This window comes from Buteo buteo, chromosome 33, assembly GCF_964188355.1.
Source record: "Buteo buteo chromosome 33, bButBut1.hap1.1, whole genome shotgun sequence".
NCBI lineage: Eukaryota > Metazoa > Chordata > Aves > Accipitriformes > Accipitridae > Buteo > Buteo buteo.
Window position 1 is genome coordinate 1,188,120 of NC_134203.1, and position 26,510 is coordinate 1,214,629.

Genomic DNA, 26,510 nt, shown 5'->3' on the forward strand with positions numbered 1-26,510 from the left:
CTGGGCCCCAGGTCCCGGCCTTCTGGAACCTTCTCCCACCCCAGTTCCAGGAGTGTCCGAGACCCCCGTCAGTCAGGAGAAGGGACGCCGGGCCCCTCCCCGCGACGTCCATGTTGGGTCTCTCGGGGCGTTGTCCAGGCCATTGTCACCTTAGTATTGTTATTACTATCATTATTAGTTTCTTCCTTTCTGTCCTGTTAAACTGTTCTTATCTCAACCCACGAGTTTGACTTTTTTCCCCCCAATTCTCTCCCCCATCCCACTGCGTGGGGGGGAAGCGAGCGAGCGGCTGCGTGGTGCTGAGTTGCCGGCTGGGGTTAAATCCTGACAAAGGTGTGGGAGGGGCTGAGGGTAGAGGGTCTCTAAGGAGATGGGTGTTCTATATGGGGTTGGGGGGGCTGTATGGGGTTTGGAGGGGCGGTTGTGGGGGTTTTATGGGGCTGAGATGATCTATATGGGGGTGTGGGGGGGTGTTTTAGGGTCTATATGGCCCCAGGGGGGTTATATGGTCCATATGGGGCTGGGGGAGTCTATAGAACTGTGGGGAGGGCCTATAGGGATGGAAAGAGTGGCCTATAAGGTCTATATGACCCGGGGGGAGAGGAACTATGGGGTTTATATGGGGCTGAGGGGAGTTACAGGGCATCTGGGTCGGGGGGGCATCTACCCCTGGACACCCTGGTCCACTACCTGGACACCTGGGGCTGCCTGCATGTCCAGATGACTGGGTCCTCCTGTGACAGGGGGATCTATAGGGTCCAGAGGGATCTATATGGCCCAGGGCAGGGAATAACAGAGGGATCCAGGCAGTCCAGGGGATCTAGATGGTCCAGGCTTGGGAGAGGCAGGGATCCATAGGGTCCTGGGGGAGGGGGTGTGTGTGTATATAGCTTCCAGAAGAAATCTTTAGGGCTTGGAGGGGGAGTGGGTTCCATGGGGTCTGGGGGAATCTACAGGGGCTGGCTTCGGTGAAAGGAGGGAACTATAAGGTTGGGGGGGCAGAATCTACAGGGTCCAGGGGGGAAAGGGAGTGTTCTATAGGATCCAAAGAGAGTCTATAGGGTCTGGGGGTGTGTGTCAGGGAAGAGTATGGAGGGTCTGGGGGCGGTCTGTAAGGCTGGGCATCAGGGCAGGGTCTATAGGGCCAGGGGGGTTCTATAGGGCCAGGGAAGAGTCCATAGCGTCCGGGGGGGGGTGGCGGAGATCCATAGGGTGGGGTTAACCTCCACTCTCTGTGGGGCCGCGGGGTCTGTTGGGGCGATGGAGGCGGGGCGGGGGGCTTGGGGCGGGGCCTGGCGAGGCCACGCCCACTGCACGCAGGGGGCAGGGGGGAACCCGCATGTCCGGGTGGGGGGGTCACGAGGGGGAACCAAAAGTCGGGGACCCCCCTGCGTCACACACACACACCCCGGCTCCCCCCTCCTGACCTCACAGCCCCGCTAGGGCATCAGACCCCCCAACGTGACGTCACACCCGAACCATTTTCTAGATTTCCTGTCATTGTTCAAAGAAGCTTAAAGCAGAAGCCTGCCTTTCTAGTGGGCTTTCTTCTTCTGCCAAACTCATCTGCTGAACCCCACGTTTATTGGAAGGGTTAGCTCTGTATCATGGCACCACCATATGAAAATACTCCTAATAAAGCTTCTATTTAAGGAACACAAACACCTTGGTGATCAGCATTCTTATGAGAGGAAATACAGATTACAGGGCATCCTAAAGTCTATGTGTAAATGTCTGCTGGCAAATGACAACAGCTTTCCAAACAAACTGGAACAAGGTTGAAATGTGGCAGCTTCTTATTGAACGTTATTCTAAAATTGTCAGGACCAGCTGTGAAGAGTGGCTCTATGTTTGGGGCCACATCCTACCTTTTACAATAGAAAAACAAGGCCGCTTGGCACAGGAAAAAAACATACCTCTTGGCAGCACCTCCCCACATTGCATCAGTTCAAAAGATTTAAAGTCCTACCTGTCTTTTCCAAATGAAACCCCTTGATATGGTTATTTTTCGTACATGTTAGCTACCAGCAAGCTTCTACTGGTACCTTTTTTCTGTCACTAGTCTCTTCTCTGCTCATGTTCAGCTATCACTGGAAATCTCATCACGTTGGATAGTTTACTGAAAATGTATTATAACCAAAAAGTGACATAACAGGGCTGTAATGGATTCTGCAAAGCATTTTGCTGCTGCTATTTTATAACAGGTACCACCTTCTTCTGCCAGGCAATTAAAACAAAATTCAGCTGTGAAAATTTTTGCAGTATACCCCACCCAAACTAATCAACAATGGTTAAAAATAACATGCCCCAGCAAAACCTTTCATGATACATGGCCACAACTCACAATTCTCTACAAAATGTTCACTTTTATAAAGCTCTGATGTAAAAATCAAATAATCAAGCAGCAATATTTTAAGTGCAGCACAGGGTCTTCCATGTCACTATTTGCAACGCTTGAATTCATTTACATTTTATCAAAATCTAATACAGATGACTTAGGAATTAAGTCATTTTTTTAATATCCGTCATTCTATGTAGTGACAGATTTCATGTTTTGCTTATCTTTATCTTTGCTTTCCTTCGATTTTTCCTTCTTGTGTTTGTGCTTTTGGCTCTTCTCCAATTCCGTTTCGCTTCCAATGTGTTTCTTATGCTTCCTGTGTTTCTTATGCTTCTTGTGCTTCTTATGCTTCTTGTGCTGCTGCTTCTCCTTTTTCTTTTTCTTGCTGTCTTGACTCTCTCCCGAGCTGGCACTGCTGCTGTGGCTTCGAGGCTGACTCTCAGAAGGGCTTTGACTACAGCTAACACTGGGACGGCTTTGACTTCTGCTTGCTTCAGGCTGGTCAACTGCAGCAGGTGCTGCTGTATCCTCTTTCACCTTATCAGCAGACTTTTCTTTGGGGTCTTTTGGACTTTTTCCTGCAGCTCCCTCATCTTTTGCAGATACATTACTCTCACTGTCATTTTCATTGTGGTCTTTCTTTGCCTTTTCCTCCTCGGCTGGTCTGGTTTCTGGGTGATCTTTTGTCACTTTTGGGTGAACTTTCTGTGGGGTACCAAGAACCTTCTCACCCTTTTGAGAGGAAGATGTTTCAATGCCGCCTGTCTTGGGAAGCTCCTCCTTCACTTTTTTCGCAGGAGGTTCCATTCCAGGACATCTTTCACGAAATGAAGGAAATCCTTCGTTCTCATCTCCTTTTCTTCTCTTCTGGTGTTTTTGATGTTTATTTCCTTTGCCATCTCCCTGTGGATATTCCACTTCCTTCTCTTTTGATTTGGTAGGATCTTTGACGACATGGCGTGCTCTTCCAGAAGATTTTCCAGGGTAATTTCCAGCTCTATTACCAGCTGACCTTGACCTAGAACAATAGTTACGACTCTTCCCTTCGCCTCTTCTTGGATACAGCCGCGATCGCGAGTAGGAATGCAAATGGGAACGACAAAATGATCGAGAGTGGGAGCGAGAGGGGGAAGAAGCTGATCTTGACTTGGAGTAGGTATAGAAACTTCTAGAGTAAGATGAAGCACTAGAAGGAGACTTGGACCTTAAAAAAAACACAACACACACACACGAAGTTAATTCAAAACAGTCACTCTCCCCAGTTTTTTCCTTCCAGATTTGCTTTGGGGTTTTTGACTCTCCATACACTTATGTTCTTTCAGCTGCTGACATAATGCTACTGCCAACCGAAGAACTTAATAACATGTACAAGTTTCGGCTCACAAGACAGAACAGCTGTTGCTTTGTTAATGGAAAAACATACAGGAAGGCTAAGTCTGTTTCCACTCACTTCTACCACGCGAACTACCATAGCTATCGGCTGATTTAAGGTGGTGTATAGTGGCCTCTACTGCTATGTGAACGCACCCATTTTTTCACTACTCTGCAACGACATGCAGCGCAAATCATTTTTGTTGCAGTAAGATGCAAAAAGAGCAAGTCTTAATGGCTACAGTGCAGTATCAAACATCAGGAAAACACGATTTGGCCTGAAGACAGTAAAGCTCAATTTTAAAATGCCAGCTTAGTCTCTTTAACTTCACTACTTCTTTGGCAATTTGTACAGGATGCAAAATACTTGCACTGCAGTCTTACAATCAACACTTCTAGCCCAATGTCCTAGCAAAATCTTGCACATACCTCTAGCTCTAACCAAGGATAGTGACAGCGCTTCAAGAAAGAGTCGTATCTAAATGCTTCTAAACTCAGCCTCGAGTAATATGACTTAATGCCATTACTCTAGGAAGGATACTGACAGCATTACTAAGAGACAGCTATGCAGACTCCTGCCCAAGTGATTTGGGGGGATAGAAAACATCAGCTGCCCTGCGTTTTTTCTTCACAAGTTTTTCTTGTTTTTCATTTAACAATGTCAACAAAATTCTAGTGAAAGCCACCAGTCTGCAGTCCAGCTTAAAATCTCTCCGTGTACCTACAGGAGAGAGACAAAAGAGGAAGGCAATTTCTCTCACATATCTCCTCCGATGTGCTTTGAGGTAATGGTTACAATCAGAACAGGGAGATGCAGAAAATCCGGCTACTACACCTATTCAGTTCCTAGCCTCCTCACGGCTCTCAGGAGGTGAAGGATGTCATTGCAGAGAAGCTTCAGGGAAAGAGACCCCTGTTCCTTAACAACTGCTGCCCCATTATCACCATCAGTCAACTGTAATCTCTGCCATATTTGAGCCAGTAACCTACCTATGAAACTCCTATCCCTGCTAATCCCTTGACTCATCCAATCCATCCAATGAGAGAGGGGTGCAGTGGAACTCCCCCTGATTCTTCCAGACAACCTGCTGCTCCATTACAGACATGTAAACCAGTTACCTGGAAAACGAATGCCTACGCTCCTCTGGAATCTTTTTACATTCCATCAATTCCTTAGCAAAATCACTGGTAAACTCATCAAGTTTGGACTTTTTCTTTTCCCTGTTAAAATAAGTTTGACCTTTATTACAAAAAGGCACCAAGAGACAAAACATGGCCAATATGAGAAAATATAGACTGCATGCAAATGCAACAGGGGAACATCCCATTTCAGCAAAAACAGTTCAGCGTTCCTACAAGTTTTAGGGAAAGTTTTAGAATTACATTTGTCTTGGTTTAGTTTTGCATGTTTACCATCTGCAACACAAAAGTATACTGGAAAAAACACTGTCATTTTTGCTTACGTCAGGTGCACTTGAGTGTAACTGCAGCTCATTATGTGATCAAAATACAAAAATGAAGAACAACGCAGCTTCACTGAGCCAAATACTTACTCCTCTTTAAGACTCCGTTGTTCTCTGTAAAACTCCTCCCCAGAGAAAGGAGATGCTTGAGTCCTTGGGATGGTAGGTGAAGGAGACATGGGTACTGCTCTTGGAACCCAAGCTGATGACGTGTTTGCGGGAGCTGGGGGATATCCTGGAGGGGGGACAGCACACCCAGCAGATGGAGGCTGGCCAGGTGGAAACTGAGGAGGAAACGGTGGTGGTGGTACCCCCAGTGGAAGAGGAAGTGCATGGCGTGCTGGAGGATACAAGGGAGCTGGAGGCACAGGCACAAAGACTGGTGTTGATTCTGGTAGTGCTGGGGCCTGAGTCCTTTGGGTACACTCGCTGTGCAGGCGTCCTCGATTTGGACCTCTAAAGAAACCCAAAACCATGTGTCACTGTTTGTTACACTCTGTCGGATTTTAAAGAGGAAAGCGAAGGAAGCGGGAGCATGGTGGGGAGCACTTCTTGTTCTCAACTTAAGCATTTTTCTCCCTGCTTTCCGTTCATGTGAGATTACACTCATTTCTTGATCCTCATACTTGCCTTCCACATCCTCACCCCCAACACTCCCCTCGGTCTTCTCTCCTGACACTCAGCTTTGCAGCTGCAAGTGGAGGCTGCCCACGCTTAACAGAGACTCCCATCTCCCACGTGCCATGTGCCCACCGCTCCTCTGCTACTCCTGGAGACACTTAATATTTCGCACTTCTAACCTTCAAAGTCCTGCACAAATATTAACTCATCTTCTCTCAAACTTCTTTTAACCTCTTCCACATACGCTTCCTGTGCTGTCGCCTCATGATGATGTACTTGGCCTGTTCTTGTCCCTGCATTGTTATTTTCTTGCTTACTGAATCTGAGATTTTAAATCATCTGTGGGGTGGATCCCCATTTTTGTTTGGATTTATCTTTGAGATTTTATAAACACAGTGCACCCTTACAGTCGATCTAACATCAAGCATATAAAAAAATGAAGGACTGACTTGGCACAGCAATAAGAGATAAAACAGACTCTTCTCTTTCCAACGGAGAGAAAGCAGCTTGGCTATCTGAGACGACTAAATTGAAGAAACTCAGAATTGTCCTAAAATAACAGCCTTGACTTTTCCAATGATTTGCTCAATCAGAATCAACTAAGTTGTTCAAAAAAGAATGCTGGAGGCTGGTTTCTATTGGGAAATCAATTTCTTCAGCCTTATACAGCCAGTGAGCAAAAGGGTGGCTTTCCACCTGATCCTTTAATTAGATTTGATTTTTAGATGCACTTATGGTTTCCTCAGAAAGCGTGCATTTTTCAGAGTCCTCTTTTCAATTATGCACTGGACTTCTATTGTAAATAATCTTACTGCGAGCACATACCCCTTTGTTAAAGCCAATTCAAATTAGGCCATTTAAAAATTAATGACCACTTGTATTCTACACAACTATCTGTGCACACTTACTTCATCATAAATCAGCTGTTGTAGAATTTATGTGTTACAGCCTCATTTAACAGGTTACCAGTATGAATACATTGAATTTCTGCAGAACACTTACAGTTCCCAGCCTGGTCTGCCACCTGCTGAGCAAATTGTACTGGCTCTCGCTGGATGACCTTTTGGAGTGGAGAGAGGAAAAAGCAAAAAATCCCATTCAGTGTATCTGAAGATCATTTTTTAACAGAAATTCTTTTTAGAAAAATTAAAAGTTACAGTTCCTTACCAGTGGTGCGTGTTGATTGTCCTTGGGGGCCCAGACGACTTGGTAATGCTGGTTGTCTTAGTACAGGGGTCTGACAGCCCTTGTGAATAAATGCAGACAGTTGGAAAACAAGCTCTACTAAAATACAAGAATCGCTGCAAATGTTGAAACAAAGCTTACCTTCTCTTCCAACAAACTGCTGACTGACAGAGACGAATATGTAGAATGTTCAGCAGCAGTCACCAGAGCAGCAGGAGGTGTAAGAGTCACGAGTGGGGGTGGTGGCAGTGGCAGCTGCTGCTGCTGGTGGTGCCACATCTGCTGACGGTGCCTTCTTCTGTAACCGGCTCCATTTTTGAAGTTGCTCACAGCCTAGAGGCAGAAAAACATTTACGCAAAGGTAACATGAAACTTCAGCAGATATACGAACAAAAGCCTCCACAGAGTCAAATTACTTGTGTAATTAGCTGTAAATGCTATCAATCCCCAAAGAAATCAACATGCCGATACATGAACACATCACATTAAACACTGATACTAGTGATTGGTAACTCGGAGTGTCTGTATTCAAAGTACTGCCCTGTTAACACAGAATTTGAAAGCGAGGCAATCACCTTAAACAAAAGCATGACCTGAATTTGCCAGATTGTCTCCAAGGAGTTGTAAGCTTCTGTGATAACAGATAATGCACTTGAAAGGTAAATTTAGCCTTATTCAAGTCAACCTTGCTTAAGCAGATGTAAACTAATATTTCCTTCCCTTTCAGCTTTTTACAAAGAGCCTATTCTTACAAGCACTTTACGTAAAAGTCATCAGGTTACCCGGCGTAGGCACTTGTTGGCCACTAAAGCATCAGGCGAAACACCTGTCTGATGACACTCTGGACATCTATGCTCCTCAGATTCCAGTAAGGCTGTTCTAATACCTGTGTACAATTAGAATAATCAAAATAGCATTTAGCCAAACTAAGGAAGTTTTGGGGGTTCTAATCAACTATAAAAACACCTATATGATCAACAGGTGAATATGGTCTTGAAGTGAGAGCATGAAGCTATAAAGGTTCAATAGCGTAAAAAATTTCTAGTATGCAGCAAATAACTCTAGAGTTTTGGTATGTCACTGTTGTAACATTTGAAGATGTAGAGTAGGCTGTGTCTTGATGTTTCAGCTAGTCTTTTTCCCACTATATAGTACAGTGAGAAGTCCCCACCCTCCAGGTTAACGAATAAAACTTGTCTCAGAAAAACAAATAGTAGGTTCAAAAAACCATTACTAGGTTCGCGCTCTGAAGGTTTTAACCAACTCTCCCGTGGAGGAAAATGTGGATTAAATGCTGCTAACTATCCGTTTGTTGCAGACCACCGAAAGTCACCAGAGTTGGCTATATAGTTTTGTATGAGAGAAAGGGCTGTGGGCAAACTAAATGCACTCAATATCCAATACTGCAATCACCTGCACAATCAGCCACTCCTCTCATACTCGTCCTTCCGCATGTAAATTTAACTAAAAAGCTATGTATTTTACTATTTATTTATTTATTTAACTATTAAAGCTCTGTGGCTTTTTTCCCCCTTTATACGAGAAGAGCCCTTTCCTATTCAGGGTATACTTAAGTATAAAATAGAACTGGTAACAAAATAATTTCGCTATCTCCTCTTTCTGCTTTCAGAAGAGCAGATGTGCTGTTTTGAATTAACAAACATGGGAGTTCACACTTACATTCATCACAATAACTGTTTCCACAGCAGGGAATAATAGCCGCATCAGTCATTATCTCCTTACAAATGAGACATAAAATCTCCTCTGGAATAGGATCATCTGAGGAGGAAGAGGATGGCTCCTCCGGTAAAAAGGGAGGCTTTTCCTTCTCTCTTCTAGCATAAGCTTCCCTGGAGGAGGGGAAAGGGGAAGGAAAAAGAAACAAATTAAAGATGGGTAAAGGAGAACTTTTCCAAGCTTTGGATCTTATCAAAGGAAGACAGGAGATGGAATTCTTCTCACTCCACATTAGCCTCCTAAAACATAGGCATTTAGTTGAACCTACTTTTCTATAGCCACCACACTAGAATAGGGAGGGGGGAACAATTTTCCCACCGCAGACCTCTCCCATTCAGTGGATCAACAACGAAATTAGCTCAGATGAGCTTGTGGGTCGAGATAAGGACAGGAGAGATCACTCACCAATTACCGTCACGGGCAAAACAGACTCAGCTTGGGGAAAATTAACTCAATATATTACAAATCAACCAGAGTAGGGTAATGAGAAATAACCCCAAATCTCAGAACACCTTCCCTCCACCCCTCCCTTCTTCCCAGGCACAGCTTTACTCCCAAATGCTCTACCTACCCTCCCCCCCCAGCGGCGCAGGGGGACAGGGAATGGGGGTTACGGTCAGTTCATCACACCTTGTCTCTGCCGCTCCTTCCTCCTCAGGGGGAAGACTCCTCACTCTTCCCCTTCTCCAGTGCAGGGTCCCTCCCACGGGAGACAGTTCTCCATGAACTTCTCCAGCGTGGGTCCTTCCCATGGGCTGCAGTTCTTCACGAACTGCTCCAGCATGGGTCCCTTCCATGGGCTGCAGTCCTTCAGGAGCACACTGCTCCAGCGTGGGTACCCCACGGGGTCACAAGTCCTGCCAGAAAACCTGCTCCGTGGGCTCCTCTCCACAGATCTGCATGTCCTGCCAGGAGCCTGCTCCAGAGCGGGGTTCCCACGGGGTCACAGCCTCCTTTGGGAACACACCTGCTCCGGCGTGGGGTCCTCCACGGGCTGCAGGTGGACATCTGCTTTACTGTGGACCTCCGCTCCACCGTGGACCTCCCTGGACTGCAGGGGGACAGCCTGCCTCACCATGGTCTTCCCCACAGGCTGCAGGGGAATCTCTGCTCCGGCGCCTGGAGCATCTCCTCCCCCTCCTGCTTCACTGACCTTGGTGTCTGCAGGGTTGTTTCTCTTACATGTTCTCACTCCTCTCTCCGGCTGCCGTTTTCCCTCTGTCCCAACTTTTTTTCCCTTCTTAAAAATGTTATCACAGAGGCGTCACCACTATTGCGGATTGGCTCGGCCTTGGCTGGCGGCGGGTCCGTCTTAGAGCTGGCTGGTATTGGCTCTCTTGAACACAGGGGAAGCTTCCAGCAGCTTCTTACAGCAGCCACCCCTGTAACCTTCCCCCCCACCCCCGCTACCAAAAACTTGCCACACAAAGCCAATACAGACATTTACGCACGGTTTCTCTCGTTCACTTTTTGGTCGGTCCAATTAATTCCATACTTACACATTAACACGTGGTATTGCGTATTTTCCAGTTTTTGTCACCATGACACCCTTCCTTTTGGGATCTTTCACCTCCACCAAGAAACTCCTTGGAATTCCTGTGGTCTTTTTCATCCTGGGCACAGACCCAAAACTTTCGTCCTGTTGAGACAAGAAATGCAGACATACCGCATCTTAAGACCCACACTTAAAATGACATTTCAATGATGATTTTAAGTAGCAAGAGCCTTTAATCCTCTCCTTTTACCTAGCGTAAGGGTCGCTCGACTAAAATACTTCTTTTCTTAAATGAATACAGCCAGGATGTTCCAAAGGCTTGAGCAGTGTTTTGAATTCGGTCGACATTCTTTGGCTTACCCTCAGGTTCCTTAAGGGCGAAACAGCCCTTAGCTCACCATCCACTCAGAGAAGAGACACAAAGCCGCTCCTCCTCCTCCAAAGGGCAATGCAGAGGGAGAGCTTAATGCAGTGCTCTGAATCACTCACTGGGGAAACTTATGTTCACCATCTCTATATGAAGGCTAAATTCATACCTCATGCATGTACCTTCAGTGACTAACATTAAACGGCATGAAGACGCAACCAGAGGCTTGTCTGATTAAAACACACAAATGTTCAGTAGATGGGGTCAACAGAAACATCTTCTTTTTATACAAAATACTAAAAACTATGAACTGTCACTAAAAAGAGTTAAAACCAGAAAAATTTCCAATAACATTGAAATGTACAAAAACACGCATACAAGTTCACAGAGAAAGATCTATGGACACATTTCATGTCCATGACCTAGAAAAAAAGAAAATTTTACATTTCTAATTCCAGGTTTCCCTCAAATTCTGAAAGGCTTTGCAACATTGCCATATAAGCTCTGTATTTCACCCCAAGAGAAACAATTCTTCACGTGAGTATTCATGTACTTGTTACCTAACTGCCAGGGTAAAACAATTAAAAACTAGGTAACACCAGAAGTCCCCCACAATCTTACCCCATTTCTTGGGCAGTTCTTCATAGAGTGGCCAGGTTTTCTGCAACGATGGCAAGTATATGACGATGCAGGTGGACCCACGGGTTTCTTCATGTAACTGCAAGTTTTGGGGGAATAAAAGAACAAGGTATGCACATGTCTCGCTTGTTAAACCAAACACCTCTACAGTTTTTTCCATAATCTTCAAAGAACAGATCTGACATTATCAACACTTACTTGATTGGATCATATTCATGGCAGGACTGGATCATCATAGCTTTTATTTTATCCTCTTCGGAAGCACTGGCTTCAGCCAGATTGGCAGTCTGTTTAACAGGCAATTATTTGACACGCACATTAGAAACACGTTTAAGCCCACACAGCCAAAGACAACACCGCTCACCCAGTCCTGTAAAGAGCAGCACAACACTAGCTGAGGTTGCATGAAAAGAGCTGCTTATAGAAAATACCGTTGTCCTGAAGATGTTCTGGGGAGCCCTTACACCGTTATTACATGGTGTTTGTGTGCGTGTTAACCTACTTGACAAGAGCGTTCTTGGGCACTCAAAACCTTAGGCTCTGTTTGTACCTTACAGAAAGACTGGCGTAACCAATCCAATTGTCTTCCAAGTGGACCGAAGGCATAAGTAGACAACATTACACGATCCAGTATTTTTAAGGTGATTTTTAAGCTCCAGCCTATTTGAAGAAGACATCCACTGTACATTTAATTGAGAAAGATGCATGCAAGTATCCTTATTTACATTTTGCAGCATTAAAGGGACACACAACTTAAGAGTCAGGGAAGTTGTTTTTGCTTGCTGAAATGCAGCTTCCCACACAGAAGCATTAAAAGCAAGCAAGCTTTTAATAATCCCTCAGCAAGACAAAAGATTCTTGTCACTACAAATTTGACCATCATGTGCTGGAGGCAGTCCAAACTGCATGCTTCTCCCTCTACTAACTTCTTCATATTAAGTGATTTAACTACAGGAAGCACAATCTGCATTTTTTTTTCCAGTTGACTGTGTCCTTTTAACATATAAATTGTAATATCAACCTTATGCAGAACTAGATCTTTCAAATTATTGAAGCCAGCTGTTTTTTCAAAGTAGTATTTGTTCCAATGTTTTTATTTCACACGAGTCCAGATCCAAGCAGGGTCTAAGGGAGAGGCTGTAAAGGATGTGGACCTGCAAGCACCTAGCATTCAGATCAACCACTCAGATCAACCACTCATGGTTCTGTTTTTATATGCATTCATTCACAAAAGCAACCAACTAGTTTCAACATTCTATTAAATGGATGTTTCATAGACACCATTTTTTTCTCCACAGTAACATAATCCAGAGCAACACCTATGAAATCATTTCCATTAACATTTACAGAAAGCTTTACAGATACTTGACTAATTTCTTTGAACCCAACAGTTTACAAAACACATCCAAAACCCACAACACATTAGTAGGAATAGACCAAAATTCAAACATGGCATTTCATACGTAGTAATAATAAACCAGAAAACTCTTAACGCATCACCTCCATGCCAAGTCAGTCTGCACTAAAGACGTTAGAGTAAGTAACAGGTTTGAGCTGCTTTCCATTATGTTCCTGTATTTTTCTGAAATACTGAAATTTTCTCAAAAGCTTAAATGTGTACACCACAAGGACACTTCTTCATATTTTAAGAGTAAAATTTGGCATAAGTTTACAGTACCAAGGACATGTTTAGGGACAGCACTAATGGAGACCAAGTTCTTTTGGTGGCTACCTTCCAAACATTTTTTTTCCCCCCCCAGATGCACACAATTTAATTTCTTCAGTGAGAAAGGAAAGAAGTGACCAGTGTGAAGAGATTCCTCTTTCTTGGAAATGAACTCCAGCCTTCCTTTTCAGAAGAAAGAACTAGCTCCTCTGCATTAGGCCCTGCCCTCTCTAAGCTTTGTAACTTTAAAGACTAGTTCTTTCATTGGCTAGCACTACGCCTTTTCACAAAGTGCAGACAGTAGTGCTTTCCCAGAGGAAGGTACACATTGTTGAGCAAAAAATGCAAGCAGGTCCATAGCAAAACATGGCATTACAACAGTTCCAGAAGGTCACATCTGCTAATATGCCACACATACACATCGGTATATTCCTAGAAACAATCAGGTACACTTTCACACTTCACACAGTCTGCATTCCAACAAATTAGATTATGTTGTCTACTGTCTATATACTAGCATTTATGAAACTGTGCAGCATTAAAAGAATGGATCTGTAACTTTAATGGCTAGAAATTCAAAAACAGCCATGCAATTGTCCATGTTACAGAAACGATTCTCTTTTGGCTGTTGCACACTCCCCCCTCCAAATGCCCGTAACTTACAGCCCATTCAATTCTTCTGGAAAAACTGTTAGTTTCCAATGCAAAATCAATGAAACATATGAGAAATGGTAAACAGCTTCTGAAATGCTGCTTCTGTGTGTCTGGAAGATGAGTAATAGTGCAACATTACGTTGAGGCTGATAAGGTACTCCCCTTCTATCTTCCCAAAGTGGGAACTGCTCTTTACAGGCTAGTACCAAAATAGACACCCATTTTAAAGTTAAAATTAATACTTTAAATTAATAAAAATTAAATTAAATTTTGTTTCCATTACAACAGTTATCCAGCTATAGATCACAGTATAAGATTTTAAAAAACAAAGCAAACACTTTTTTTTTTTAAAGAATTTGAAAAGAATATATCTATACCTTAGCAAGGTGGGCCAGAGAAAGAGATGCAGGAGAGTCATCTGTCTGTTCACAAAAAATTAAACACATATTCAAGTTCTACAGTCAAAACATAGCAATAGTTAAGGTCTACTGTAGTCTGAAAGTCTGCACTATATCCTCTGAGTGTCGCTGACAGGGGCACTGCCAACCCCGTGCAATTTGTGTTTGCTCAAAACAAAGTCCAAACCTATGGCACCTTAAGAGTGCCTGTGTGGTTAATGAGAAGAAACGAAAATAACCAAACCCGCACGACATCAACTTACTGCTCCACAGTATCTCAGAGAGGGACCCTTGTCAAATGCTCACATCTGTCAATTTTCAGCTAAAAAGGATTTCAGTTTATTTGAGAAGGAAGCATCACTACAGGAAACTTATTTGCAGTGTAGCTTGTCAATTAATCCGTTAACATCTCATCACTTCTAAATGCACACAGTTATGCTTTTATGAAGACAGTAGCTGCCTGGCAAAATCAAGCACAGGCGTATCAGCCCTCAACCATGAACTCTGCCCCTCCTGTCGTCACTAAGTTTAAAAATGCCAAACTCACCATACCCCACAACACCCAAATAAAAACACCAAGCCAGAACATCAGCCATGAAAGTAAACCACCACTTTGTCTAGAAAAAAACAGGCTGCTCAAATTAGTGAAATAAAGGTGTTTACCATGACAGAGCGGCCTACAAAAACAGACAATACTGATGTCTTGTATTTTATTAGACCACAGGCCATACTATCCAGATTAGTTCCGGAGGTGTGAGAATTTAATATTATGCTTCTTACTAGCAGAGCAAACCCAATTTTTAATGATGATGAAAACATGGAGTCAGAGCACAGTCCTGTAATTTTTTTCTCCACTGCAACCACACTCCTCCCTCCCACCTACCTCCTGGAACACCCTGCAGGAGTGAAGCCCTCAGGCCACTAGTTTGCAATAGGCTGCAGCGTTTATGGAGAACTAATAGCGAAATGCTGCTTTTCCACAAGTAAACAGGGTAACGCTTAGCTTGTTCCTTTTCCAGAATATGGAATTATATTATGCCACAAGCAGCAGTTAAGCTTACACTAGCAAAACATGATCAGAAAGACACCTGAATCTCTGCTTATTAGGACTTTGGTTGTTCAAAAATGTAGAATAAAGTGTCACAGCGTAAACTGAAGAGCTCTCCTCAAGACGTCCCTAAATGGATCGGAGCAGAGATTAAAATCCTTCCTTGGAAAAAAGCCCTTGTCCTTTATTACCTAACGTAGTGGAAGAATTCAAGGGAGCAGTTTTAGCAGACTCTGGGGACAAAATATTTACATGCAGAAGATGTTTCCTCACTCCAGTTAATCATGTCTTCTCTAGATGTTTAGGAAAGCGCAGACAACATTACTCCAACACTAAGTAAAAAAATCATGAAAACGTGCCTTTGGAAAGGAGCACCCAGACCTGGAACAAGAGACCTTCTTTCCACTGCAAATCTTACCAGAAGATTCAACTTTCCTTCCCTTCACAACATTTGGTACCCACTTCTGTCAAAACGGAAGTCTGATCAAGTATTTTGAAGCTTCATGCTCCACATGCCACTCTTCTTCACATGTGGAAAAACAGGCCTATGTTCTCTCATGGCAGGCACAACCATTATCACTTTGCGGGTTTTCAGAAGCAAACAAGGAATTAGGAAAGCTCTCTATTGGAGTCTGGCATTAAACAGTCTAGGACTGACCAGTAACTGAAACATAACAGTTAATATTAGTTCTTGTATTTTTTTAGGAAGCAGTTATTATATGGCCTGCAGGCAACAGTCTGATTTCTTAAAGGAGATGAAAGCACTCCCTTCTATGAACAGTTACCAAAAGCAGCAAATAGAAAATTAATGTACTATTTAGTACGTTTGCCCAACGGCCATCTTCCAATGATCCTACATTCTTGTGTCTTTGGTTTTTTTCCTTTAAATTTCTACTGAAGTATTTCCTGCCAGTCCCTCCCATCGGTCAAGTAGAAACAACACCTCCACGACACTTGTATACAACCCTAAGGTAATACTGCAGAAGAACTGGGGAAAAAAAACCCAAACCGAAAAAAACCCCAAAGTAACCAAATAAAGAAAACCCTCAAAAACCCCACAATCAACAGTCAATGTATTAACTCCCATTTCAAACAGAAGACTAAACAGAAATTCACATAAAGCAAGTGGGAAAGGGGACAGAAAATAGGAGGAAAAGGCTAATCTCACTGCTGGAGTGCTGCATTTAAATTACAGTGGTTTCCTAAAACCCAATAGCTTGGTTAAACTGAAAATTCAGCCAGGAAGGATCACAGCTGTGCTTGGCGGTGCTAAAACAATGCGCGTGACTCTCTGCATTTCTGCAGCCTCTGAGGACTAATACCAACTAGAGATCCTTGCAGTTACTGAAATAGGAATACGAAAACAAATAGGATTCACTTTCTTGATTTGGCAGTAGTAACGGTAGGACAGCAGCACAGATTTGGAAGTGTAGAATGACAGCTAACATAAGAGCAAGACAATTAAGAAATATTCAAAGTATAAGGTTTTGTGCATCCTTTAAAAAAAAAAAAATCTGAACTGATTTTAACATTGCTGCTTTACTGTTCAACAATAATTGGCAAGCCTTCCCAGTGATTTATTCAGACCACACTAAGATCCAGGTTTGGCTTTGAAATACATGCAGAAAGACGTTTATTTAAAATAACAAAACAAAACAAAACCCCACACACTTTAGACCAAGACCTGAGTTAGCTTTAAGAATAAAGCTAACTGTGCCTCCAACACTAGAAGCACCTGAGGCTGCAGTGCTTTTACTCTGTGTGTGAGACAGAGAGAGAGAGAGAGGACTTGTAAAGAGAGATGCAAGGCTTCCACCCTCCCTATGGCTACCCACAACCCACATCAGGTACAGTCAGAGCAAACAAGAAGGGAACAGTTTTGCTTTGTCTTCCTTTTAATTAGTTCTAACTAACACTAAGTCTTCCCTCCCACTCCAGGATTTTTCCTTTCTTAAAAAAAAATATTTTTTTGAGACATCTATCTAAGCTTATGGTAAGATGCTACTTAGAAACGTAATACAAAGACACCAGGGAACACACGAGGCTGAAAGAATGGTAACCTTATTGATGAAGATGTGATTTGTGTTTATACACAAGCTAGTAAACAAAGAGAAAAAGAACTCTTTCCAAGAAATAAAACCCCATCTCAGTTAGATCAAATACTATAAAGGTAGTTTACATAAATGCCTTCCATTAACTGCTAGGGTCACTGGGCTCACAATGAGAGCCTTTCATGTCCAAAAAGGAAGTTGAACCAATCAGTGATAGAATTATGGATGTCAGGTTTAGGCTTACTGTTTTTACACCAACATACAAGAAGTTTTCCACTTTAAGTTCATTGTATACCATTCCACGAGAATCAGAGGCTGTATTCTTGACAGAACACAACCCCAGAGCTCATCAATTTCTAGATTAAGTTACCCAAACAGCTGATCAAGGGATCAGATCCAATGATCCAGGGTTAGTGCAAAGCCTCACACCATTCTAGTGAAGAAAAAGCAGTTATACTTGAAGATGAAAAATAAAAACCAACAAATAGGAATTTTTACATTATAAGGGCTATTTTGAAAAGCACAGTTACACCTAGCCTTCGACCCAAGTCGCAAATCCAGATCTAGACCATTACCAGTCAGGTATTTCCTTGTGTGACTTCTCTCTAGTTTAGCAGCCGAATGACAGTGTTTTCTAACCCGAAGAAAAATGCTGCCCCTTTTCCAAATGGAAATTCAGAGTGGGGGTATACTAAAGAAAGGCTTAACCTTTGGGAAATCAAAGCAGCATCCAACCCCGAAGCCACCCAGGTCCAAAAAAGTACTGCAGGCAGAAGTTCAGACAAATGACAGGGATTTTACCCACAAATACACCAGGCTCTAACCTTGTGCCAAAATCTCTACACTGGGTCTTAGATATTTTCATTTGCAGACAAACTATTAAACTAAACTGCTTCATCAGATAGAGTGGAAAGATCAAATGCAGAACTTCCGAATACCACTTTGCGGAGCAACCATATTTAAATTCATGGCAATCTCTTAAAGACATACATGTACTCAGAGGGGCCCAAATAATATCACTTCAATTATACACTTTTAGGAACAAATACCCAAGCATTTAAGGACATGAAACGGAAACATTTAGCTGCACATGACTGTCCTCAAAATGTATGGGATATGTTGTTTTGGCTATTTGTTTGAACCCCCAGGTCACAACTAAGAAACAGTACCAAGTTTAACCACGGTGGTTTCTCAGTGAGTTTTGATAACATTTTCAAAATCCATTGGGCAAAAAGAGTATTTTTAAAAAAAAAGCTAAGTGATATAATGTGGAAATAGCAGAAAATTCACTCCAAACAATTTGGATTGCAAGAAACAAAAAGCACAAAACAACCTACAAACAAAACAATGTACAAACATACGCTTTACTAGCTATACACAGATGTAGAACATGGCACCATGTTCAGTTGTGCAAACCTCGCACCTACATGATCTAAAAGCGATCATACATTACCTGTACAACACAAAGTCATCCAGGAAATAGTCTAGCATATTCAATGTGAAATGCAATGCATCACTAGGCACCAATACCAATATTTACATTAGACCTGTGCAAGTGATGGCATTACCCAGTTTTTCCTATGCTGAATCAAAGACATTGTCTTTACAACATACACCAGGTTTTACTGGAATATATAATTAGTTAATGTTTGGAAAATTAATACAAGGCTACATGGTTTAGAATTAAGAGCAGTGTGTAGAAAAAAGTGTGAGATTGTGTTTTTACATACTGCTTTTGATGTTCCACGCACTGGCTCAGTTTGACTCCTGGAAGAAGAAATAAAGGTGATTAGAATTTCAAGTAAAGCACTTGGACCCAGCATAAAGCAGTGACAACAGGTTATAAAACCTGAACATCAAAACATCATGTTCTGATAGTCTAGGGAATGGGGAAATTTATTCATATACCTAAACTGTTCTCTCTCGGCACATTCAGCGCAACTAAAAAACCCAACAAACAGACCCAAATCCCGTTTCTACTTTGTCACAAATTAAGATGTACAGTTATAGAACACAACAGTGCAAGAGGAAGCCCTCAGGTATTTTGTCTCTGCTGCGTCAGTATCAAAAAGATGAAGTCTGTATCACAGCTTGGTGTTCTTAAATAATCAACTCTCAAAATACAAAGGCAACTTTAACCAATCCGTATATATCTAGTATTACAAATGGGTACCAGATACAGTACTTTAATTTCCAAGAAAGAACACTGACGTTCTAGACACTTTGAAGTGCAAGTTTACTTCAGAGAAAACAGTCAGTCATCTGACAAAGAGATAACAAAAATGGCAGCAGCATAGGCTTTAGAACAGAGTTTCTTTGTGAAAGCCCAAGCACTGTATTCAGATAGCTCCTACATTTAGCATATGCAAGATTGACTAAAAATAGTAGTAGAAATGTCACCTGAAAGCAGTTTCTGGGGTTTGGTGTGATTTAGGAGCCCTGTGACGAAAAAGAAAAGGTCTTACTTGCCAGAATTTGCTTTAAGATAATCTTGAAAAGGCTACAATCTTTTTGGCAATAGTCATTACATTTGAAAACTTGCTGAGATTCCACACACTTATTGATCTGTATCTGCATGCCACTCATCAGGAATCAGACGTGCAGCCCTTGATCTAGTTAACAAACAATTCATACGTCATCCAAAGCGTCGCATGAGCAGAGACAATTCAATGGCTGCTGTGGAATTTACGTACAACTAGAAAGGCTCATGCTTCCTGCCACTGCTAGAATACCACCAGGCTCGCAAGTACAGCCACGTACCTCCTGAAGATGGGGAAGTACAGGGAAATACTTTAGATTACCACGCAATGCTTTCTTCATCCATTTACCTTGAAGAACATACAACAAGGTGAGTAACGCATTTTTGAAGGCCTCTCCACCGTTATAGCATACATTCCTCGTTCCCAAACATTAACCACTCTACCAGTTGTTTCTGCAATGTTTCCAGCTGAAGGAATAGAAAGCTCATCTGCCTGGTTCATTTTCAACACTACAACAGCAGCGCCATTCTTTCCGTATCCCCACATACAGGTCTTTGCTTGATCTTTGATGCTAGCAGCATCTCTCCTCTCATTTCAGGGCAGGATTATGATACCAGGAGAGAGCGCCAGCCAACCAGAAACGGAGGATGCGTTGACAAGGCGGCACTAAGCACACATATTTAAGTTAAACATGGCCAAAACAAGGCCATGGTTACAAGCACAACACTGTGCCGTCCTGAATTCCTAGGTAGTGCCTGAAAGCACTGCAGCAACTGCTGAAGTAATATGCCCAAAGTTTACAGGCAGACTCACAGCAATTCAGGGTTTTTTGCTCGCAAATGCTTCACAGGTACCAGGATGCTGCTGTGCTGTTTTTTCGAGACACACAGTAACTCACCAGTCTACTTTATTGCCTGAGAACCAACATGAGAAAGACATGGCAAAACCACAAGCTAATAATACCTACTAATTGTGGGGGAGAGGCGTCTCTTTAAGAAGGCTGGAAGACATGAATGTTCAAACAATGCTAATGTAGCTGAATACCTACATGACAGCAATAATCCTGTAGTCAGCATTGCATTTGCATAGCTGTAAGTTTAACCAACACATCCGATTCTCTGTCCTCCAGAAATCTGAGGAATATAGATTGAAAACCTGGAGCACTGATAGCAACTTAGGGTAAAAACAGACTTAGAGAACTAGTAACGCCTGGTAACGTGCTGAACTGCTTACTGAGTTTCAAGTTTGGAAGGGGTTAACTATTCCTTTGTTGTACTCGCTCAAAAGGTGATACACTTTAGGAGAGTGTTCTTTTTCTCTGGCCTGAAATGGACATTGTCTTTAGGAAACTAACAGGAATCACTTATGAATGGAACTTCTGGTTTGCATGGTTTGCCAGCTGGCAACCCTTGGTCTTTCCTCTGTGTCTAGTATGCAAAACACCCAGATTTACCAGGGGGTAAGAATACCTGCCATATCCCACCCTGCACCCCCCAAATGCAAGAAATAGTCAAACGCTGACAATCAGACTCTTCTGAGGTGGGAAGAAATTAGAAGTTTACACAACAATGCCTATCTGTCTTTACTATAAAAGCAATCAAATCAAACACATAAAATAAGGAATCTCTCCACGTAGAGGAAATGGGATCTACAACTTGGCTCTCAGAAGAATCAACCCCAAGAACAAACCCAATGGAATCATCTTAAAAGCTACCATTGTTGCAGTTTCAACCCCATCTCCCAGCAGGCCAAAACACGTACGTCTGCTTTGGGACAGATATATTAAAATCTAGCCCATGACAACAAAAATTAACAGCAGCTTTAACAAGAAAGACACAATCTGAATGCCTCTTGTAAACTAATATCAATTTAAAAAGTTAATGCACTGAAACCCCTAACCAAGAATACAATGCTTTACGGATACTTACGTAACACGGGGTTTGCTGGTGACTTTAACTCCTCCAGCAGGGATTCTTCTAACAATTACCGATGAGTTCCTAGGAATCAGGGCATTACCATCTGTGTATTCTGAAAACAACATCAATACAGAAAAAGAATCTGCCACTTTACGAGAACCTATATCAATACATAATTACACAACATTTCAGAGAATCCCTTTACGGATGGAAAAGCAAAGTTTGATATGGAACGTTGCACTTTTATCGTCCCAACACACTGAAAGTACATTTCAAGAAACCTTCAGGTTTGATAATCAAACACAAGCAGCACAATCTTTTTCATGGTTTTACAATGGTTGGAATGCCAACAGCAAAATGGTCTCAAAGGTCACTGAAGCGGAGTCTGCTAATGCGTGAGGTTCTTTCCTGATCTAGCTTAAGTTGCTTTTGCTTCTGTTAGGCTACAAAACCAACAGAGCTTTGGAGAAAAACCAACCACAGCAAAGTCTCACCTGCATAAACCAGATTCTGAAGTCTGACTAGCTTGCCCTGCAACAAAAGAGGCCCTCAGCTAAAGCATGACAACTCTGCGCCATTGCTTTCCTAGCTGTTAGCTATATCAATTCCCCTGTGCTGCTAGCGGTCAAGACTGACAGAACACAGAAGAGCGCCTGCCATCTCTGTCTATTCCTTGGAGCATAATCCATCAACAACACGGCTTCTCAGCTGCTCGGCGCTTTACGTGTAAATGGAAACAAAACTGGCAATGCTAGTATTTGGATCAGAGAAATCTGGGGGGGGGTTGAGCTTGCTTTCACAAGTAGGGCACAATTGGCTCCAACTAAAGTGCTATCTCCCCTCTGAAGCTTATCATCTAGTTTGAATTAACCCAAGGGATGTGAATTGGATGTCAATAGTTGTGGATGCCCCGTCCCTGGGCTTTTGAGCAACCTGGTCTAGTGGAAGGTGTCCCTGCCCATGGCAGGGGGGTTGGAACTGGATGATCTTTCAGGTCCCTTCCAACCCAAACCATTCCATGATTCCAGGATTCTATGAATTCTTGCGATTCATTTTGCAGAGCTGAGACACTCAAACAAAATTCCTTACGACGACAGCCATGAAAAGCCTTTTGAAAAGAGAGTGGGCCTGAAGCTACCCATGCTTTGCCTGGGCTTACACCATGTTAGTCTTTGAAGAGGAGGAAAGCCTTCTGACCTTCTACATAACGCCCAAACAATCAAAAAACCAAACTACCTGAGACACTTGGACTGAGTAAGCTTAAAATGCAAAGATCTCTCCATGAGAATGGTTTTTATATTGTCCTTACACAAGCTGGATATGACTAAATATTTTAAATCACTATCAGCAGCCATTCCCTGTAATCTGCCTACAGTTTTAAATATTAAAAGCTCTTACCTTTGCAGACCGAATCAGAACAATGGTCTGAAAACCAAAGATGCTGTATATCTAGTCAAGCTCTGTCAGGGTGGTTTTGCTCAGTGATCACACACAAAACAGGAATATTTCACAATTTATGCTTCATTTTTCAGTATATTATTCCTACAGGCAGGAACCTCTCTTACCCCAAAACTCACCTACCAGAAGACATTATTTCCACAATGAAATGAACATTCTACTTCTATTTCCAAATGACAGAATGCTTCTTCAGAAAACTGAGAAATCATTTAGCTGAAACTAATTCCTGATCTTCCCCCCTAGGGAACCGAACAGCAAGCTTCCTCTGGACTTCCGAGGAGGTTCAAATTGTAGGAGAAAGGACTACTAATGACGAAAACAGAAGCTTTTACAGAAGTCATATATCCTGAAAGCAACCCCTAGAGCTCTTCTCAAAGAAGAAACTCTAACCCTTCCACAGCCACCTGTCAAGAAAGGCCTGCACTGGGACTTTTTGATGGAGAAGGAGCTGAAGCAGTACTGGGGCCCAGGCAGGCAACTGGGACATCATGGCAGCTGCAGATCTAGAAGCCCAAACCAGCTGTTTCGACCTGCTGAATGGAGTCATACAGAGCGTTCTTTCTGGTCCCGATCACAAACCGCTGGACTGACATTTCAGAGATAGAGGACAAGCAACAGCGGCTCCACAAAAAGGCAGGAGTTTGCTACACCTGTGCTGAACTGAGGATTGTTCTAGTTCTGCAGCAGCTTTACAAGTGGCAGCACCTCGCCTAGGAAGAGACTGTATATATGAGGACAGCAACCAATGCATTTATTCACAAATGATGCAAGCCTGCAGAGGTCACTTCGAACATGCCCAACAGCTGTGTGATGCAAAAAGAGGAAGAAGTCCTCTTCTAGTACTTGGTGACAATTCACTGACCATTAGAAGAGAAGCATTGACACCTGCCTTCTGAATAGACTTATCCTTGAATGTGTGTGTGTATATATATACATCTGGTGATATATGCTTGTTTTCAATTCGCTTGTTAAGTGCACCATGAAGAGAGGTCCAGCCATCTAGTAACAGACTGATATAAAACTGAATTCACCTTAAAAGTCCATCAGCGCACATTTAAATGGATCAGCTGAAGAGTGACAATAGTGCGGTGAAGGAAAGGCTTTCTCTGTATAGGACACTTATCCCGGCACCTATTTGTATTTGGTACTGAAGTATCCCACCAGCTTGGTCACCGTCTCAGAGAATTTGTGGAAGAGTGTTTACATACAGCAGAGTCCATTGCTGAGTTAGTTCTGTGAAGGGGCCTGATACCAATTGGCTTTAAGACATTTATTTTTCCTTCGCCGCAATTAACTGAACTAATTTTGGTGATGAAATTTTATGAGAGGTGAAGCCAAACAATGTCGACTAAAAAGTCAACTTTTTTCTTTTTTTAAATAGGGAAGGACTAAATCTGGCACGCTATTCCCGAAGTCCCTCTCAATTTGAATTTAACAGATGCCAGCTTAGTCTAACAGCTCTCAGAATGAACTGGTGTCTCCCAGCAGGAATCTGTTGCCCATGGGCAGCAGCATCCCCTAGCAGAGACTCGGCAACTACCAGGACCTGCAAAGCAGCGTCACACTGCCTCACCTCGTGACTCCACATCTGCAAAGTGAGCAGTGACGTCATGCCCAACAAGGCTACTTTTCACACTTGTCCAAGCAGTGCTCCAACAGAAATGTTCAGCAAAGCTGGAGGTAACAACATTGTTGATTCCTATTCCCTGATAGCACAACACTTGTTTTTTGTTTTACTGGCAGGGATGGCCAGTAAGGGGCTACTGGGCTTTTGTCAATCTGACCTGTGATTAAAAATAAGGATCCCGTTAACTCAGAAAGCTTGCAAAAGCAAAGGAAGATTTGGATGTTATCTCCAAGTCAAGAGCAGAAGAGACATAACAGTCTAAAAGACAAGAAACTTGGTATGCTTGAAAGACCCAAGGCAAAGAAGTATTTCATGGAGGCAGACAAGTTAAACAAGAGCTACTTTGACTGCTGCCTCATACGGACTCGGAAATCTTAAATCAGCTATTGCATTAGTATCCACGACCTTCCTCCTGCAAAAAAGTACAAGCAGCTCAGGTTATGCTCCGCTTCACGCTGAATGCACAATTTAAAAATCCCATTTTTAAATTCACCTATACTTCTGAAAATCTGCTAGCTTTACTAATTTCTGTCATATGTATGCTATCAACAGGTTACTGAAAAAAGCTCCTACTTTATTTTACGGCCTGCTTTAACCCACCGTTTGGAGTCTGACAGCAGTGCAAAAGCACCTCTCTGAGCACTATGCAGAGAAGTATTTTCACCCAGATAAAGTACAGAAGCTCTTCAGAACAGAAGTCATCAGAAGGCAAGCCGATATGTGAAATGACAAAGAAAAGCCTTGACTAGCCTTAGATGCCTTGCCAACCAGCTGATATGCTGCTGGGGAAAGGATTTGCAGAGTAAGAGCTGACAAGGACTACTAACATGCCAGACTCTCTCTACCACAAAAGAGGGTAACTCCCGAGAACACGTTTTCCCCCTAGCGCTTAAAATTATGCTTTCTCACGAGGTGAGTTTTTAGCTCTCTTCTCATCAACGCCCCTTGCACACTTTGCGACAAACAAATCATCTGTGTAGCTGCACTGAAAGCACTGCCTTGAAACATCCTGATGAACAGACTGGACTATTACTGGATTTCCAGCTTCCACCCAAGCTGTCGCGGGGTCGTTTGCGACACCGCCAGCCGGGCAGTCCCCGAGGCCCCGTGCCTGTTGCCCCCACGCACCTTCGTTGGTCTGGGCGTTGGTGATCAGCAGGTCGCAGCTGGCCGCCGTCAGCTTCTCACGGGCCATGATCTGGAGCTTGAGGTCAGGCAGAGAGATGTAGAGGCCATCGAAGGTGACCATATCATAGTTCAGCTTGGAGAAGAACTTGTAGTGGACACACGACATGGTCGGGGCCAGGCGATGCCTGCTCCACGACAGCGTCTACCGTGGCAGATGGAGGCGATGCTCGCCCGGCTCCTCCTCGCAGCCCAGGCGGGCAGGCGGACGATGGGGAGAGGCCCTGTGAGAGACCGAAAGAGTTAATGTCTCAAACATGGCGGTGGGGCAGGTTCTACGTAATGACGAACTCTGCTTAACAACGAACCCTGCACAGCAAGGAACCACAGGTGAAAAGAAGCCAATCGGCACAGATCAGCACAGACATCAGCAACAGGATGGGGAGGCCATGCCTGGGGGTGTGCAGCTCTGTGTTCTGATATGCTGATCTGATATGCTGAGCAGGGCAGCTCACCATGCATGGCCAAAGATCAAACAATGGTCAGGTCTGCAGGGAAGGAGGAGTTACTCCCCAAATGACCTCCAAGCCCAGCGATCCATTTCCCGAAGGTTCTGAAAGCACAAACCGCGCATGACACTTAACTAGCCTAATGAGTTTGAGTGCTCTCTCAGTCATCGCAGCTGCTGCTGCCACAGCCCCAGCACAGGACATCAGGCCTTGAATTACGAGGTCTAGTTCTGCTGAGTCACATTCTACAGCTTGCAGACGTTTCTGGGCCAACTGGCTATTCCTTTCTGCCCATGTACATATAATACCAAAGGCTTGTTGTAGTCTGGCAGGGCTCATGAGGGAGCTTCCATGACTGC

The 26,510-nt window shown here is 43.3% G+C and overlaps 1 protein-coding gene across 1 annotated transcript; it reads right to left on the reverse strand.

The window, feature by feature from the left end:
• Positions 1-1,218: 1,218 nt before the first annotated feature.
• Positions 1,219-25,811, reverse strand: LOC142026384 (E3 ubiquitin-protein ligase RBBP6-like). Its single transcript, XM_075019342.1, has 17 exons — positions 25,646-25,811; positions 21,445-21,544; positions 19,437-19,475; positions 18,767-18,803; positions 13,917-13,961; positions 11,418-11,506; positions 11,202-11,298; positions 10,218-10,357; positions 8,662-8,831; positions 7,764-7,867; positions 7,123-7,314; positions 6,964-7,042; positions 6,799-6,856; positions 5,266-5,631; positions 4,832-4,933; positions 2,635-3,545; positions 1,219-1,310 (listed from the first exon to the last, which is right to left on the reverse strand). The coding sequence occupies exons 1-17, from the start codon at positions 25,809-25,811 to the stop codon at positions 1,219-1,221; spliced, it is 2,787 nt and encodes a 928-aa protein (XP_074875443.1).
• Positions 25,812-26,510: the final 699 nt, after the last annotated feature.